Source organism: Halichoeres trimaculatus, unplaced genomic scaffold (assembly GCF_033239565.1).
Source record: "Halichoeres trimaculatus isolate MK-OKI-2021-1 unplaced genomic scaffold, fHalTri1.1 fHalTri1_scaffold_4, whole genome shotgun sequence".
In the NCBI taxonomy this organism is placed as follows: Eukaryota; Metazoa; Chordata; class Actinopteri; order Labriformes; family Labridae; genus Halichoeres; species Halichoeres trimaculatus.
In genome coordinates this window covers 6,067,161-6,086,092 of record NW_027437182.1, presented here as the reverse complement: position 1 = coordinate 6,086,092, position 18,932 = coordinate 6,067,161, and the positions used below count along the sequence as shown (strand labels likewise).

The 18,932-nt window shown below is 42.0% G+C and overlaps 1 protein-coding gene across 2 annotated transcripts in view; it reads right to left on the bottom strand.

Moving 5' to 3' along the window:
• Window positions 1-18,932, bottom strand: part of ddah1 (dimethylarginine dimethylaminohydrolase 1) — a 156,556-nt gene that overhangs the window by 5,613 nt on the left and 132,011 nt on the right. For both annotated transcript variants that reach the window (XM_074668392.1, XM_074668391.1), the window contains exons 5-6: window positions 17,294-17,413; window positions 3,265-3,408 (exon numbers count right to left, since the gene is read on the bottom strand). In XM_074668392.1, the coding sequence (XP_074524493.1) occupies window positions 3,265-3,408; window positions 17,294-17,413 (264 nt within the window). The remainder of the gene's footprint in view (window positions 1-3,264; window positions 3,409-17,293; window positions 17,414-18,932) is intronic.

Here is an 18,932-nt window from a genome sequence, read left to right as displayed (position 1 = left end):
ATGCGCCAAGGTAAGGTATTTATCAGTACAGTTACGTAGTGCTACAATTTGGAACGTGACATCAAGCAAACATTGTGGCAGCTGGCTATATTAGCGACATCAGCAGCCCGGTGCTCTGACGTATCTGTAGGCTAATGTGACGACAAGTAAACACTGTCAGTTAGTAAGTAGTTTAGTAGCCATTTATATTTAGCTCAGCTGGCAGCCCAGTGCAGTTAAGACATAACTGTAATAGGGCTGAACAATTTATCGTTTTCAGATCGAAATCGCAATTTTAGACAATGCAATTTTGAGATCGCCAAAGCAGCAATTTTTTGCAGCGCTCAGGATCTATTGTGTATTATACACATTCTGTTTTACAAATTTGTAGACAATCTATATGTTAAAAGTGCTGGTGAGCAGGTCAACAACACAAAGCCTCTGTTTAGGAGTAGAAGTTGATGAAAACAGATTATTTATCATCACTATTGATGATTAAAAAATGGTGAATTGCAATATCTGCCAGAAAAATTAGATCTTTTCCTAAAATCGTTCAGCCCTACATGTGAATATCCCAAAGCTTGATTTGAAGAAAATCGTGAATTGAATTGAAATCACAATATCTGCCAGAAAAATCGCAATTCAATCTTTTCCTAAAATCGTTCAGCCCTCGTCTGTAATGTGTAACGTTAGTAAATCCTGGTTAGTTATGTCCTTCCAGTCATCTACCAATCAGAGCTAACGTAACCTCACTCTTCATTTTATTGATATACTCTCAAGTTTGAACAGACCACTGCAGAATAACTGCTGTATGTGGGTTGGTATGAACATTATCACAAACAGTTGAGCCCTTTTAGCCTTTAGTTAGGGCTGTATCACTCTTCTGTTTATCTTTCTTCTGCTCTTCTGACCTTTTTCTGTCTGACAGTTAGGCTCCAGTGTCCACCATCACGACAAAATTAATCTCTCTTCTCTCTTCTAAACATCGTCAGTTGGAGTTGTGTTGTCAGAGACTTGGACGTGCAGTTAATTAATCCAGTCTTGCTTGACCCGATCGGGAAGCTACGAAGAAGCTAGAAAGTATAATTTTGAAATAGTCCTCATTGGCGCTGATAATCTCATTTTAAAGTGTGGATTATGATCGGGCATATATCTAGAAAGAAGACTTTTCAAGATCACTTTAAAACTCCTTACAGCCGCTTTAAACAGAGAGAACAAGGACAACAAATGCAACTCAACAGAAGTGCTCTGTGTTTAAAAACAAAACATACAATCCTCTCAGGAAGATCCATTGTCAAATATTTTGTTTTCAGATGTCAAAAGCCAAAAACCAGACCTGACTTCAAAAATCTATTCACTCAAGAACTTTTTCCTACACCACAGGCAGATTTAGTTTCAGTCATAAAAGCAACTCATGTTGGATTTTTGGCTTATGATATCTTGAAGTGAAAGGTTTATGTGGACCTTGCAATGATTTTGAGTCCGTTTAGCTCGGTTTAGCTCGGTTGACAGCTCCCAATATCCATCTCTCTGCTTAACAAAAAATCTAATTAATTCTTTCCTTGAATTGATATATAATGCTTGTATATATTTTTTTGTTAGCCTATTTATTGCCACCAGTCACTGACATGTTATGATTATTCCACTTTTATCCATGGTTTTATTTTCTACTTCTTATCTTTTTTTTTTTACTTGTTTCTACATATTTTACTTATCATCTGCTTCTATTTGTTCTTAACTGTTATTATCTGACTTTTAGCCATGTTTTGTTCTTATCCTCAAAACTCGGTTTTTAACTTGTTTCTGCTTAGCTTCACTGTGTATTGTGATGAGCACTGCACTTTAACATCCTTGCGCAATAACTTCTGGCCATGCTTTCCGCCGACCTCTTGCTTATGTGACTGTTATATGTGTCTAGTATTTTGTCATTTAAAATATTGCGTCCTAGGCCAGTAGTACTGCTGTCTAAGACAAATTTCCTGCAAAGGACAATAAAGTTGATCTAATCTAATCATAGAGGAAAACATTACCTCTACACAAATGCAGGAATTCCACAAACGACACTTCGTTTCTTTATTCAACACACTCCAACCTTGTTAATCCTGGTTTCGCGGCTACAATCGTAACATACTCAAACAAAATAGTCGCCTACGAGGTGTGCATCTCGACATGACTTAAAGACAGAGAAAAAGCACAAACCCTGCTTAATGATGTGGCACAACAAAATATACACCTTGTTAAAGGTACATTTCATAAACTCATTTTTAAAACTTGTCCAATTAGTTTTTACTTGGACATTCCTTCAGTTTTCAGCTTTTTTGCAGTAAATGTACATTTTCTTTTCTTGTAATACTGAGATACTTATTCTGTATCCTCAAGAGTAAATCAGAATCCTACTTACTAAATCTTTGCTGCAGAAATCATAATGTGGTACTTATTCCTTAAAGTTGATGCAAGTTCTCCAAAATTGCTTATTTCCCATCTTGTCTAATCCTGAAGTGTTGCAGAGAGAGTCTAATATGAAACCAGGCCCCAAGCTTTGGGTACACAGCCTCTGCACATGGTGGACATGACTTAACCACTAACACCAAACTGGCGCCCCATGTTTAGGTTTCTTAAGTATTTTTATCTGGCACCTTTTTTCTTTCCCTCCCCACATTCTTTACTTTCAGGCTCATTATTTCAGTTTAAAAGCATTTTGAAGTGGATATTCCATTGATTTTCTGTGATACACTCCAATTATATATTAGGATGTTTTACTGAGGCAGAGGGATAAAATTTCTGAGACCAAAGTAAGGAACTCAAAGACTCTTCGATGTGCCTCGACGCAGATTCAGATGGTAAATGAATCTGACATGAGGAAGAACCACTTCAAAAACAGTAAATATAGCAGCTCTAAGTACTGTTTTGTATACTCATGGTGGGAAAAAGCCCCAAAGTCTCCATCGCTGCTGGCTCCTCGTCTTTGTTCTGAGTCATGTCCGCAAAGCGTCACTGCACATGAAACTGCAGGTTACATTGTTAAAAAAAACACACACTGCTGGCTGCGGTCGGTGTAAAACAACCACACGGATACTGCAGGGTTTCCCTCTCTGGCCACTTGTTTTTCTCAGAGGTCTGAACCGGACGGAGGGCAACAAAGGAAAGTAGTCTTTAAATGTGAGCCACTAAACCAGCCCGCCTGTCCTGACGCTGTTTGTTCCTCCCAGAGGACCTCAGGATTGTAAATGAACATGTGACTGTGGGCATGAGACAGAGTGACTGTGCATGGATGTAGTGTTTTACCTTCACACTCTCTGGGAACTCCTCTGATGTGCAGTGCAGGAGCACGTGTCCTTTGTTCGGCAGGTTCATGTAGATGCAGTTGGCAGCGAGGTCATCAGGCACTGTCAGCTTGTCGTAGCGATGGTCGCTCATCTGCTGCATGATCTGCAAACAGACAAAACCAAACAGGAAATAGACATTTAGAGGAATAAAGAGCAGGTTATGTGTGGATGGAACATTTGACACTTTTAATCAGACTGAACACCAAAATACCGAAGCCAGAACCAGGTCTTCCTGCAGGTCAGAGCCCTCAGAGAGGCCTGGGGGAGGGGGCCTAATGGAGAACACAGGAGCAGACACACATTCTTCCTCTGCAGATGTCATGTTATTTATGTAATCTAAAGGAGAGGCAGGTGGGGGAGGCGGCGGAGGGAGGAGAGGCTGAGAGGACGCCCGTGTTGCCAAGTGGAAGTCGGGGGGTGGTGAGGATGTTATGACCAGAGGAGAGACAGGTGCCTCTTAATGTTTATGAGCAGAACATCTGCGGACGGATACCTCCGAGACGAGTGGAGGGAGGGGAGGTGGGAATGTGTTAAAAAAGTGTCGACATTCAGAGGGGGGTATTTTGGGAGGTGAAATTTACACCAGGTATAGAGCCGCTCTCCCCACAGCTCAAACCTGAAGTAAAGAAGAGGTATTCTTAACTTTTCTTCTCCTGATGTACCGTTTGCTAACTTTACAAGCTGAATGATTCGAAAACATTCAGCCGGAGCCAAAACTTAAGATTTATGGACAGAGCAAACCGATTTTAAGAGCCTGATTTATATTTAACCTTGTTTATCCACAGACCAAAGATCTTTGGTGCCTGAGCTCAGATCTGGCTGATCTTCTTCCTCCGAGCACTGAAGTAGGTCAGAAAAAAAATCTTCCAGAGGAAAACAGACAACACAACTCACGAGTTGTGAGATTTGGATGAGTGGAAAACCAAGTCCCATTTGTTCTTCACCCTTTGTTGATGACCCACAACAGCTACTGATTCATCAACGTGTTCAAAAACACTTTGATGATCTGCAAAAGCAGTTTCAGTTTGATTTGTTGAGTGTGTACCATTTTCAAAGGGATATAAATCAAGGTGCAGTGGTTAGCATCCCAGAAAGGCGAGATGGGCCTTTCTGTGGGTTCTCCAGCTTCCTCCCACAGTCCAAAAACATTGTCATCAGGTTAATTGGTGACTCTAAATTGACTATAGGTGTGAGTGAAAGGTTGTCTGTCTGTGTGTCAGCCCTGTTATTGACGGGCGGCCAGTCAGGGTGGACCACGCCTCTCCACAGCTGGGATAAGCTACAACCAACTGTGATCTTATGCAGGACAAGCAGCAGAAGATGAATGAATGATGTAAAATGATTTGCCAATTCCAGGATGCACATATTCATTGTAATAAATGGAAAAAAATGTGTTAAAGTGCCAAAACTTAAATAAAAAGTGTGGGGAAAAATAAGCACAGCATGTTTGGGGCTGACAATAAGAAAGACTGGATCCTCAATTCATTTTGAATAAATAAATGACCTCATTCCTGGGGGGGACAGACCGATAGGGGGGACAAAATGCCTTTCAGATTCAAAAACAGTTGCATATTTCATCCATTATTGTAAATTTATAAACAAGAATTGGGGTAAAATTTGATCGAAAATCATGAAAACGGAAAATGTTTGTTTTTTCTTCTCCTTTTTGTTGTTAAGGCATGTGAGAGCCTGGTATGTAAGAACATCCTGAACATTAATTTTAAAAAAAGTAATAAAATCCAAATTGTAACAAGACGCTGAGCCCAAACCACACAATTACTTTTTCCAAAAATGGAGCAACTTGTTACAATTTGGGTTTTATTACATTTTTAAAATACATTTCCTGCTCAGTGCTCTGATACATTATCAACCAGGTATTACATTTAGGGTCATTGTAACAAATCGCGCTCTAACAAGTCAGATGATTTAGAAATCATAGCAATAAGTACACATACATGAAAATTGACTTATTTTTTGTCTGCTTTTGAGTTGGCCTATTACCATAGACTGTATAAAATATGGACGTAGTCTCCCCGACGTCACCCGTCTGTTTCTGAAATGGAAAATGAAGCACATCGGCTATAGCCGCCATATTGGTAGTGGCAAAGGCTTTGCGTACATCTGTCTGTCATGTGACCCTGAGCTGTGCCTCTGATTGTGGGAGCTCGCAATATTAATAACCTCTGAACTGCAGAGTTAGAAAGAAAAATCATCCCCCGTACAGCGGGTGCCGAGGGTAGTAAAATTAGTGACTCAGACAGGAGAAGTTTTGTGAACCAGGCTGTAAATAGGTTAATTTATGCTGTGAAAACAGCTTTTTCTTGGCTTGGTGTGTATGTGACTTCTGGTGCTCCTGGTGCCAGCCTCAAGCGGACACTCCAGAAACAGCAGATTTTAGCACTTCTGCATTGTCTCATATTCTTAGACTGGAGGTTTCCGCTTGCCTATTAGTGAGTCCCAGCAGGGGGTCACTTGTCTTCAGCCCCATAATTCTGCCAAAGAGAATTAAGAGCTTTTTATACAAAGGCCTGAAGTGATCTCTGAACAGGTTGGGTTTTCCAATGACAAGAAGTCAAGGTTGGCCATTTTTATAAAAAATGTAAAAATGCTGTGAGGAAGATCTGTTTTAATTGGACTGCATCGCCCCCTAGTGGTCTGGAGTCTCACGCACACTGTCGTGAAGATGTTGCTTTTAAGAAGGTGTGTGTTTGTTTTTGAATTAAAAGGAGATTGAAAAAAGTTTTCTTTGTTTAAGAAAACTTTTTGCAACACGCTATCGTAAGGTATTTATCAACAGTTGCGTGGAGCCGTTGTCTGTCGACAGCTGACAGCTCGGTGCTGTGAGACATGTCCGTAATGTGTAACGTCAGTAAATCCTGGTTAGTTATGTCCTTCCAGTCATCTACCAATCAGAGCTAACGTAACCTCACTCTTCATTTTATTGATAGACTCTCAAGTTTGAACAGACCACTGCAGAATAACTGCTGACTGTGGGTTGGAATCAACATTAGCACAAACAGCTTAGCCCCTGTGTTAGCCTTTAGCTTGGGCTGTATCACTCTCCTGTTTCTCTTTCTTCTGCTCTTCTGTCCTTTTTCTATCTGACAGTTAGCCTCCAGTGTCCACCATCACTACAAAAAAGTAGCATTTTGAAGCAACCTATAGGCGCTGATAATCTCACTTTAAAGTGTACATTACGATCAGGCATCTAGAAGGGACTTTTTAAAGATCACTTAAACTCCTCACAGTCCCTTTATTTATACAGACGAAAAGAGAAGAGCACTTCTGTGAATCAAAACACAAACATAGAATTCAACCGCAACCAGATGATGTGACGTCTGCTTGACGCATACACACGATTCGAGGAGCGGCTGTGACTGTATGTGATGTCGTGATGTTTCTCATGAAAAAAGCTCGGCTCAGGAAGACAATGGGGTTTGTGGCTGATGATGTTTTCATTTCTCTTCCCACTCACTGTGTCTGCTGGAGGGAGGAGCAGGGCGATGACAGAGAAAGCCCTCGTTCTGCGAGGACGTGTGTGCTCAGAGAAAATGAAGTTATTGTGTCATGTTAATGTCTTTTGCCAACTGGTTCAACCCTACAGCAAATGTTCTGTTCCGATTACTCGCTGAGGGCTTTCCTGGGAAAATCTATCTGGCACACAGGAAGTGACACGTTTTATGTCTTTGGCATGCAGTGACTCTGTTTTGGTTGGGATAAATAGAAGAACAATTGTGTGGTTGGTGTGAGCATTAAATCCCGTCGTTAAAGAGAAATCCGGGGGAAAAACTGTCACAAGACTGGACTTGTGAAATGGAACAGCGATCTGTGGGAAGAGCGATTAAAACAAACACCATAACGAAGCAACACAGACGTTATAGCAGTAAATTGAGAGAGTTGACGCTATTTTTACACATTTAAATGCTTTAACCCATTTCTGATTTTCAGAGATTAAATTTAAAATCCCTGCATCTGAGTGACCCGTCAAAATAAACTAAATGAACGTTAAAGGAGCTGACTTTGCCATTTCTGCAGAAAGCTGCAGGGTGGACTAGAAAAGGTGTGTGCATGTCTCTCTGTGCGTAGACCAGACACATTCCCAGGTCACATGTGCGTGCGTGTGTGAGGTGATTGCAGCAGCCCCTAAATGAAAACACCGACCATGTGCGTGACCGCCAACACTGTCTCTCACACACACAGGGATTAAGATCGGCGGAGAGGGAGAACAAACACTCACTGACTCCACCAAAGATCACACGGGCTCCTGCTCCACTCTCCCATTTCTAAAACATCAGATTTCCTCAATAAAGAGGGAGGGAAAAACTGTTCAGGATGTAAGGAAAATGTCTGCGTGTAAAGTTCTGATCCATGAAATGTAATTAAAAGCTCAGAAAATTCACCTGACGAATGGAACAGTTGGCTCTCTGTTCATGGTGGGCGAGTGCAGCCGGTCAATAAAAGGTCAGGAAACAAGCTCAGTGGAGATTTTTAATTCATCTGAAGATACACCGTAAGACCACATGAGTCAAGTTTGCTTAAAAATTTTAAGGAAACAGGTTGCCTTAAAAGAATAATTTACTTATAAAGAAAATTTGACTGAATTAAACCTAAACGACTGTACTAATCCATTCATTCATTAATTCAATCATTCATTTTCTGAACTGCTTATCCTGTTCAGGGTCTCGGGTGGCTGGAGCCTATCCCAGCTGTCATTGGGCGAGAGGCAGGGTACACCCTGGACTGGTCGCCAGCCAATCACAGGGCTGACACAGAGACAGGCAACCATTCACTCACACACTCACACCTACGGACAATTGAGAGTAACCTACTGTACGACTTAATTTTTCTTAATGTCCTGTTGTTCAAGGGTGTGTCAATGCCACCACCTCAAACTTGGAAATCTTGCCAAGAACCAGGAAGCCACAGTAACTTTGTCGTATAAGGTCCAATCTTCTTCACATTTCACACACACCATCAAGGCCCATCTCACAACACTTCTATAACCCCAAATCTTTGCAACTAAAATAGCGCCACCCTCTGGAAATGAGGGTAATATCTTTGTCCATCCATTGTCAAATTTGTTCCCAATTTTACACACATGATGACACTCCTACTCTGGCCTCATCTCCAAATGACTCAGGGAACTACAAAAGCACCACCTATTATACCTAAGCCTGTAGCATGTCAATGCTAACTAGTGTAGGGCTTGATGATTTCCCTCGAGCTGAGGAGGAGGAGGTGAGGACGACGTGCTGGTTCTCGGATGTGAGCTGGGAGGCGACGACGTGGACCTGTCCTTCCATCTATCGTTGTTGGGAACGTGGGATCTAGCCCCGTGGGATGGACGAGCTAGCTGTGCTAACCCAGCGGCATCGTGCTGTTCACGGACGTGGCTGACGGAGCTGACATCGGACGCCGGCCCCACATTGGAGGAGCTTCGCCTGCTGTGAGCAGACACGATCCAGGAAACAGAGACTGAACAGACTGCTGGGGAGGCTCAGTCCTGGACCCTGTGGAGGTGGAGACCGGCTGGGCTGGAGAGTGGTGGACGAGTGGTGGACGGGATGTCGCCATCTAACTTCTTATGGATCTTTTTGCACTTTCTGTACTCTTTCTTACTTTTGTTTTCTTAAATGCTGCGGTGACTCCTGAATTTCCCCTCGGGGAAAAATAAAGTATTTTCAATTCTATTCTATTCTATTGGAGACAAGTGAGATGAATAAAATTCCGGTTGATTTACGACACGTCTAAGTCTCTATGACAACACCACGCTAGCCGATGAAGTTCAGTAGAGAGAAGAAATAAAACAGATCTGTGTTTTCTCAGCTGAAAATGATTTCTGTGATTAATTTTGTAGTGATGGTGGACACAGGAGCCTAACTGTCAGACAGAAAAAGGACAGAAGAGCAGAAGAAAGATAAACAGGAGAGTGATACAGCCCGAGCTAAAGGCTAATTAGCCTTGTTCAAACTTGAGAGTCTATCAATAAAATGAAGAGTGAGGTTACGTTAGCACTGATTGGTAGATGACTGGCAGGACAAAGCTAATCAGGGTTTACTAACATTACACATTACAGACATGTCTTAGAGCAACGGGCTTTCAGCTGGGCTAAATATAGACAGCTACTAAACTACTTACAAACTGACAGTTTTTACTTGTTGTCACATTAGCCTCCAGATACGTCAGAGCACCGGGCTGCTGATGTCACTAACATCTAGCTGGTTGCTACAACGTTTGCTTGATGTCACGTTTCAATCTAGTAGCACTAAGTAACTGTACTGATAAATACCTTACCTGGGGCGATGTATCCAGTAAAAAGTTGTCTTGAATTAAGAAAATGTGTCTTTATCTGATCTCCATTTAATTCCAAAACAAACACACCTCGCTAGAAGTCATTTATGACAGTGTGTGTGAAACTCCAGGCCACAAGGTGGCGAGGGAAGTGCGATTCAAACAGATCCTCCTCATAGCATCTTTAATATTTTCAAAATGTGTACAAAGGTTGCAGTAGAAAATTCTATTCAACAAAAAAAAAGCAAATAAAATGAACATCTTATTCTGTTTTACACCAGAAGTTTTAACTTCAAACAATTACTTGAGAAGTCAAAGGAAATAATGCCTTGCTTTACAAATCCCTGCAAGTTTTAAGATTTTCAAGCGTGTGGTTTTGGACAGTTACGACTGACACAGTCATGACGATGAGAAAACAATATTAACTGACCTAACGGTCCAGAGGATGGAGCTGGAGAGAAGATACCTTTATCTGCAATCTAAAATTTCAAATAGCACTTCTTCCCAAGGCAATGAAGATGCAAGGGCGTGGTTATGGCTGAAACTTAGGCTGTATTCAGACCAGAAAAGTCCTTTGGTCCACTTGTTTGGTCCGGACCAAAAGCGGACTTTATTTTTTTCGTTTGGTGCGGTTCGTATTCAGATTGTACTTTTTGCAAGTGGACTATATTCTGTAAACACATCCACGTGTGTGACGATCAGTGCTTTCATTGGACAGCACTGACAAAGGCGGCACACAGAATACTGACTCGGAAATGGAGGTAAACATGTGTGTTTGTGCTCTTATTAGAGCTGCAAAATCATTTTCAGTTTCAAGAGCAGCTCCTTCAAAGCAGCTTAACAACACCGTTTACAATTTTGGAACAGCGAAGACGAATGATCGCAGCAAGGAGACGCTTTGCTCTGCGTGTCCTGACCCACAACATGCCAGCAACAACGTGGCTAATCAGAAGACGGAGGATCAGGTATGAACCAAAGACGGTTAGGTACGGTGGCTTTATAGGCCCAAAAGGCGCATGTATCCTGTAGTTAGTTCGGATGGACCTTGGTTTGTATTCAGACCTGCGCCAGAGAACCACAAACCGCACCAGAGTTTGTTTGGAAGCGGACCAAGACCACCTCAAAAAGTGGGTCTCGGTCCGGTTGTTTGGTCCGCACCAGGGTTCGTTTGTGTCTATTCACACCTGCATGAAAAGTCCGCACCAGCGTGGGAAACAAACCCTGGTCCGTTTAAAGTGGACCAAACAGTCCAGGTCTGAATACGCCCTTAGTATTCTAAGGGCATTTAAGTTAAACTCATTCACACATTTGACTATGTCTACAAATAAGTAAGCACTCAAGTAATGCAATCAAATTTGAATTATCTAAGTCTTTTGTAAGTAAATCTTTTAATTAGATACAAAGTCTCGGTTTACAGTGTAGGAAACAACACATGAGGTGAAAATCATCCAGAATGATGTCAAAGAGTTTCAGATAAGACTTTAAAGCTTTGCCTGGCATCAGTTTTTCCTCCAGACATCTTTGATATGCCAAAAAAAATGTGTGCCTTTTTTCCCTGCAAAGTCATCCTGGCCCTCAACCAAGCACAAAGCTCCAGCAAATCAGCAACAGCAGCTCACGTCTGGACAGTGGCTGAGTTCCAGTTAATCCACAGAGTGTAAACTGGGCAGCAGGAAGTGTGCAGCCATAGCTGCAAAACAAAATGTTTACTGGAAGGTAATAAAATCCTTCCCTGTATGATGACAATCGGGACCGGCCAACAAAGAAACACTGACAGTTTACCGGACGTGAGCGGGTCCATCCTGGTCATCAGAACAATCCGTCTGGAATGAGTCTGTGTGACGCTCATTGTAGTAATCCCTGCCGGGAAACCTTCAGAAGTTTTACTGTATTATTTTTCACTGATGAACAACAGCAGCATGTATATACCAGACAAATCCAACCAGAGGCAGTTTCTGAGTCAACGGGGGAAGTGAAATTCAGATTGCTTCCTGTTAATGCACCATAAATGTTTGTGTTATTGCTTCATGACACACATTAGGCTCTGGAAATAGAATCGATTTATGTTGAGGCTTTATTGTTGCATCCTTCAGTGGTGAAAATGGTTTGATTGAAGAGAGGGGAGGGGGATTAAAAGCATGTCTGATGTGTTATGTAAAACACGAGAGTAGGGCTATGAGACGTTTTATATTTCCCATATTTTTCATCATCTTGTGCATAAATAATCTCCCTCATCGAGAAAGGACAGCAGAGGATGAACTTCCTGCAGCAGCTGAAGAAGTTCAACCTGCCAAAGACCATGATGGTGCCATCACAGAGTCCATCCTCTCCTCCTTCATCACAGGCTGCAGCCACAGCAAAGGACAGGTGCAGGCTGCAGCGCATCATCTGCTCTGCTGAGAAGGTGATTGGCTGCAATCTACCATCTCTCTGTGACCTCTTCACCTCCAGGCTGGCAGACATTACAGGATTCTTCAAAACTTCTGAAAGTTAGTAACCACACACTTGATGATAACAAAACAAGGATCGCACAAGATCTCTCTCTTCTGATCCTACAGTGTGGACACCACACACTAACAGATTCTTCAGTAGAGCTTCAGCTTCTTCACGTTCAATATTTCAAATCTCTTGTGGTAAAACATGACTTCAGTGTAAACAAACATGACGGACAGCCAGGAAAAAAGCGGTGATAGTTGTTTTCAGCCGCTAAAATTTCCAGAAAAAAAAAATCTCCATCAATCTCCATCGCTCAGTTCTGCTCAGCACCCCAGCAGTCATCAGCCCAGCAGTCCGCAGCCAAGTGTCCTCTCTGAATCTTCCAGATCCAGTATTCTAAAGACTCACCACCACCAGTGTCTAGACTCCATCAGGGGATATTCATAATTCATAACGTCATTGCACCCCCTACATTGATTATTTTGCTCAATGCTTGATGGGGTCTAACTGCCAAACTTTATTTGCATTCATTCATTAAATCTGTTCATAACTTGAATAATTCTCTCCTGATTTAAATAGCTCTATGTAACTACAAATAATCACATTACCTCGTCAAAAGTTGTCTTGAACAACAAAAAGAGGTGTAAAAAAAAAAAGATCTACCTCTGAAACAAATGCACTCTTTACCCAGAGCCATGTCTTTATGACAGTGGGTGATAGTGCTCATGGGAAACCAGATCTTTATCACTGATCATCCTCACAACACCTTTAAAAGAGTGCAAAACTTACATGCACAGTGCACACTGGGAAAAACTGAAATCTTGCAAAGTGTTTTTGTCTTATTCTCAGAAGAAAATGTCTTTTCAGACTCAATATGAGCCACATTCACCTGACCAGTCCAGAAAAATGTCTTGTTTCAAGTTATTTAAAGACAAAAATGAGGTCTGTATTAGGGATGTCCCGATATCACATTTTCACTTCCGATACGATACTGATGCTGAAGCATTGAGTATTGGCCGATAACGATGATAATCCAATACGTTATCAGCATTAAACATGCATACTTTTATTACTTATTTTGTAGTATGTCTGTCATGTTAGAAAAGGCTTGATTAAGTGATATTATTCAAACAAAGAACAGTTGTCAGCAACAGTAGGTATTAGGAAAAACTGACTCATTTATTATTAACCAATGGGTAACAGAAACTGCTTATATCGGAGATTTTAGATGCATTCCGATACGATACTGATACTTGTTTTTTTGCTGATATCGGACTGATACCCGATATCAATACAGACTGGGACACCTCCAGTCTGTATTGCTTTGAACAAGTATCAAGACTTTATACTAGTTTCAAGCTATTTTTTCTTTTTCCATTGGCAGATTTTTTATTTGTTACAAGCAAATCGGACCTCATTTCGTCTTTAAATATCTTGAAATGGGACATTTTTTTCTGGACTGGTTAGTGGAATGTGGCTCATATTGAGAACAATAAGACAATCATTACTTAAAATAAGACAAAAACTATGGACAAGATTTCAGTTTTTTGCAGCGCAGAAATCCAAGAGTCCATCAGATATTATTGATCTCTAAAACCATATGTGTGCTTTTTTATAAGAAAATTTAATGATCTGTGTGGAGATGATGTAAACAAACTCAGTTTCAAGTCTAAAGTTCTCAGTCAGACTACGAACAGTCTGGATGAGATCTTCAGGACAACAGCGTCACGTCGGCTGTTGCCACCTGAAGACAGTGGCTGGTTTCCAGGACGGCCTGATTTAAACACACTGGTCTTGCCAGATCTGGCTTATTATCTGGATGCATGTTCATGATACTTTGATTTATGTGAGGGGGGCACGTGCGTGTTGCAGAGGACGAGGCGGTAGTGATGAGGTTGACGGTTATTTTAAGTTACCTGGTTTCATATTCACCAGTTGCTTCCTCTCTGACTTGAGATGTTGGTGAGGCGTGAGTCTGCAACATTCCCGGAGCTCTTTTTAGTCTAATAAAGAAGTGCAGTCAGCTACCAGCAGGGGTTTCATTTCACTCTGGGGACAACTTGGTAGCTAACAATCCTGTTAAATAACTCCTGATCTAACAGTGGATTTGAAAAGACAAACTCTTCTTCCTCTTAAGCAACCTTTAGTCCTAAAATGGTCACATCCAGATTCCGAAGAATCAATACTGGGGAAAGCCAAAATGACGAACTGGAGGTTTAAAAAAGAAGCTGACAAGCCCATGGGTGACCTCATGGTGGCTACGAGCATTATTCATAAAGTATATAGTGTGCACAATCCATGAGGCGAAGACCAAACCCTGACCAGCGGAGAGTGATGACCTCATGTACCAAACAGGGCCGACTTGTGAGCCGGAGAGTTCCCTGAGAGTCCCGTTCAGGGAGGGAGGTGTTTGTGTGTGGGAGGGAACAGGGAGTGGGTGCTGCAGCCGCTGACAGAGGGGATATTTCTGTATGATGACTCCGTGAGTGAGGCTTGGCAGGGAGAGCGGCAGATGGGTGATGAAATCCATCCGGTCAGCGCGTATCCTCAGCCTCGGGTGAGCTAAACACAGACAGAAGACTACACCTGGTCTACGAATATAAACACTATGATCTCTGCGAGTTACCGTCAGAGAAATCTATTAAGAGGAAACTGCGAATGAAACTCTGACTGTCAGAGAGGAGCTAATGGCAACAAAATGCAACTCCCCAGAAAGGAACTAAATGAGTCAGGCTCCAACTTTAATACGCACAAAGTGTCTCTGTCCACAAACACATGGAGCCTCGATGCCGTAAGAGCTGCATCCCATCCAAAACAAGCACTTTGAATTCATTAAAACCAGCATTCACGAGATCTCACTCCCCCCACAAAGAGAGCATTACCTAATTACGAATACAGGGTCGTTAAAAGTCCTTTAAAACAGGAGCTAATTGCTGCAGGAGAGGGTGACATAAGCCGTAATTAGAAAGCGAGCAGCCCGTCATTAGGCCTCGCTGACGACCACTCCTCGCCCCAGTAGCTAATTACTGGGGTGATCAAACAGACAGGAATTTTAATGAGTCGATGCTGGAATGCTAAATCATTTAGCATGTGAGTTTATTCACAGATTTCTTGAGTTCTTGTGGACACTTCAGGGATGTAAACACACTTATCAGACTAACAATCTGACCTGCTGTGGAGTACTTCATTTATTAGGCTGAGCTGTCAGATGGCGTGGATTACACTGCAAAAAACTGAAATATTATCAAGTGTTTTTCTCTTGTTTTTAGTAGAAAATGTCTTTTTAAACTTGATATGAGCCCCTTTTACCTTACCGGTCCAGAAAAATGTCTTGCTTTGAGTAAATTAAAGACAAAAAAGGTCTAAGCTGCCTGTAACACGTAAACAAAAATCTGCCAGTGGGGTGATAGAAATGTGCTTGTCAAGATTAAAACAATGTCTTAATACAATCACTTTTCTCTAAACACACTTGCAGATTTGCCGCCCTGTTTGTTGCGGCTGCCTTTTGCAGTAGCTCTCCTTTCCTTGTCTGTTCCTTGTCTCTTTTTCGTCTCTTTTTCGTCATCTTTGCATTTAGAGTGGGTCATTACTTTGTATGGTTCATTTCTTGGTCATGGACACCAAACTGTTTTTTTCTTCAGTGATATTTTTACTGTTGTTGCTCCTGTGTTTGTCTGGAGATCCTACATGTAATCATGGCTGCATTGCTTAAATGTGAAATCAGCTGTTAGCAGCCTGTAGCATGTCGATGCTAACTGGTGCTAGGCCAGATGTTTCCCCTAAAGGTGAAAAGATGCAGGTGAGGATGACATGCTGGTTCTCAGGTGTGAGCTAAGAAATGACGACATGGACCTGTCCTTCCCTCCATCGTTATTGGGAACGTAAGATCTATCTCCAATAAGATGGACGACCTAGCCGTGCTAGCCCAGCAACAGAGGGAATACCGGAAGGCAGAGTAGCATCATGCTATTCACAGACATGGCTAACTGAGCTAACACCAGACTCCAACGCCACATTGGAAGAGCTTCACCTGCTGTGAGCAGACAGGATCCAGGAGACAGAGACTGAACAGACTGCTGAAGAAGCTCAGTCCTGGACCCTGTGGAGGTGGAGGCTGGCTGACTGGACAATGATGGACAAGCTGTCAGCATCTATTTTCTTATGGACCTTTTTGCACTTTCTATACACTTTCTTACTTTTGTTTTCTTGATTGCTGCTGTGACTCCTGAATTTCTCCCCTTAGGGATAAATAAAGTGTTTTCTATTCTATTCTATTCTATTCTATTCTTAAATAAGACAAAACACTTGATAAGGTTTCAGTTTTCTGCAGTGTAACTTCTTCTGTGATAAACTGGATTTAATGTAATTTAAAGTGTGCAGGTTTTGTCCAGTAGGGGGGGATATAACACCAGAGGGTTTGTAAAAAAAAGTGATGCCAAGTTTGGATCTGTCAAGGCTTAGGGGTGTTTTTGCTTATGTGTTACTCTCCATACTTATGTAATTAGCTGCATTACATATTTCACTGCATTTCACTCATGTGTGGCATCAAAGAGGAGTTCACACACGCCGCCTCACGTGTTGATGTCTGGGGCTTTTAGGGATAATTCCATCAGAGGGATGGGCTGGGATTTATCTTGAAAAATCTCTCTCTATCAGGGTGTGAGCTGAGCAGCGTCCCCTGGGTTTATTGTTTTGTTGCAATGGAGCTTGATCGATGCAGGATCCTTTCATGCAGTAATGAGCTAAAGCTGTTCAATGGCAGGACAATGCCTTCGTAATTGAAGCTGGAGTGTGAGCGCCAGAGGCAATCCCCTCAGATTAACCGAGAATATGAATTAATGAGAGGGGATTAAGGTGACAGGTGGTTTCGATGTGCTTGCAGTGGGGAGCAGAAATCCAGCTGTAGGAGCGAGAGACGAGGGAGTCTGCTCTGAATCAACACGTGTGATGTCCTGTCTTGTAGTGTTTTTCTTGCTGAATACTTTGCAAAGCAGGAGAGAAAAAAAAAAACACACACACACACACACACACACGCACACACACGGCTGTTCATACCAACACAGAGCCAAGAGTCAACTGGAGAATTAAAAAGAAAAAGAATCAGCTGCGTCAATGTGCGTCACAGATGTGAAAACAATGCTGCTACATTGATTCAGTGGTTTCCATGGTGACAGCTGGGGGGGGGGGAAAGCATAGCAATGGGATGATGCTTTCGCTGCACATGCAACACATGCACGGATAATGTGAAACAAACTTCATACTTTGAGGGCTTTCTGTGCAGGTTCACTGGAGCCGATGACGATGAGGCCTGGTCCCCCCATGCTGCAGAAGCTTTTCAGGTGCAGACCCTCCAGGACAGGCACGGTGGACACGGCGTAGTCCTGCAGAGGACATCAAAAACAGGAGGTCATGAAGAAGGGTCAGTTTATAAATCATGGTTTTATTTATCCACCTCTTTCTTGCATCGTGTTTGGTTTGAAGTGACAAAACCATTTCATAAAACCATGACGTCATTCAGCTTTAGCATAAAACTAAACAATGCTGTCATGTTTCTGGATTATATGCAGCATTGCGGTGCCATAGAAGCAAGAGAAGGGATATGCATTACCTATGCATACTGGCTGCAGCAAAGGTCACAAACCCTACCTCCATATAAACAAATGGGACATGTCATATTTTCTCACACTAAATCATGTCAAGAGGTTGATTTTCCGCAAACATTAAGCTGTAATTAATAAAAACATACTGAAAAGGAGTATAAAGCTTTCCTTGTTAGCTCCTGTGGCTCTGTGCGCACCAGACTGGGGCAGAGAAGGAGGAACACAGAGAGGAAGCATAATAAACAGAAATGATGCGTCTTAAAAGTGACGCAAATGAGTGTCTGCAACAAAACCGGCTTGTTAGTTTCCTGTTGAGTGTCCTTATGAATAACTCAGGAAAGAGGGAGAAATTTGGCACAACTTCACCTACTTCCCAGATGCAGTGAGAGGAAAAAGAAGTCCCAAAATTCCAGCAACAGTTGAATTAAAGAGAACAACTTTATTCCAGACACAATGTGTCAGACTGTGGCCTTTAATATGAAACATACAGCAGACAACATAAAAGTAGGATGGGCTTAAGAGAAACATCTAATCATATGCATCCTCATCCATGTTATCTAACAGGGCTACTGCACAGGTGGGTTAGGAATGTGGACATGTGGTTGTCCACCCAATATCAAGGTCTGTGTCAAGGTTGTGCATAAAATTAAAAGATATATTTACAAAAATCAACAGAGTGGACACAGAACGCATGCATTAAAGCCACATGCTGACCTGTACAGTATCTCTATTGGCTAACATACATGAGTGAGGATGCATATGATTGGATGTTTCTGACTTCTTTTACTTCTCTTATATTTTAAACTCACCCTACTGAAATGTTGTCTTTTTTACCCATAGACTGTATAAGTAATGGACGCAGTCTCCCCGACGTCACCTGTCTGTCGCTGAAACAGATTTTTGAAGCAGATCGGCTATAGCTGCCATATTGGAAGTGACGGGGGCTTTGAGGCAAGCTCAAGATCTTAACATCTTCTAAACTGCTGAGTTAGAAAATTTCACCCCTGTACAGTGGGTGCCGATAGTAAAATTAGCGATTCAGATAGGAGACTTTTTTCAAGCCAGGCTGTAAATAAGTTAATTTCTACTGTGAAAACAAGTTTTTGTGGTTTCGTCCGTATGTGACTTCCGGTACTTCTGGAGCCAGCCTCAAGCAGACACTCGTTCAACAGCAGATATTAGCACTTCTGCATTGTCTCATATTCTTAGACCGGAGGTTGCTGCTTGGGTTTACCATGACTCGATGAGGCCACTATCTGACGTGATTGTTGAGGAAAAGTTGCTTTCTCTACTATAAGTG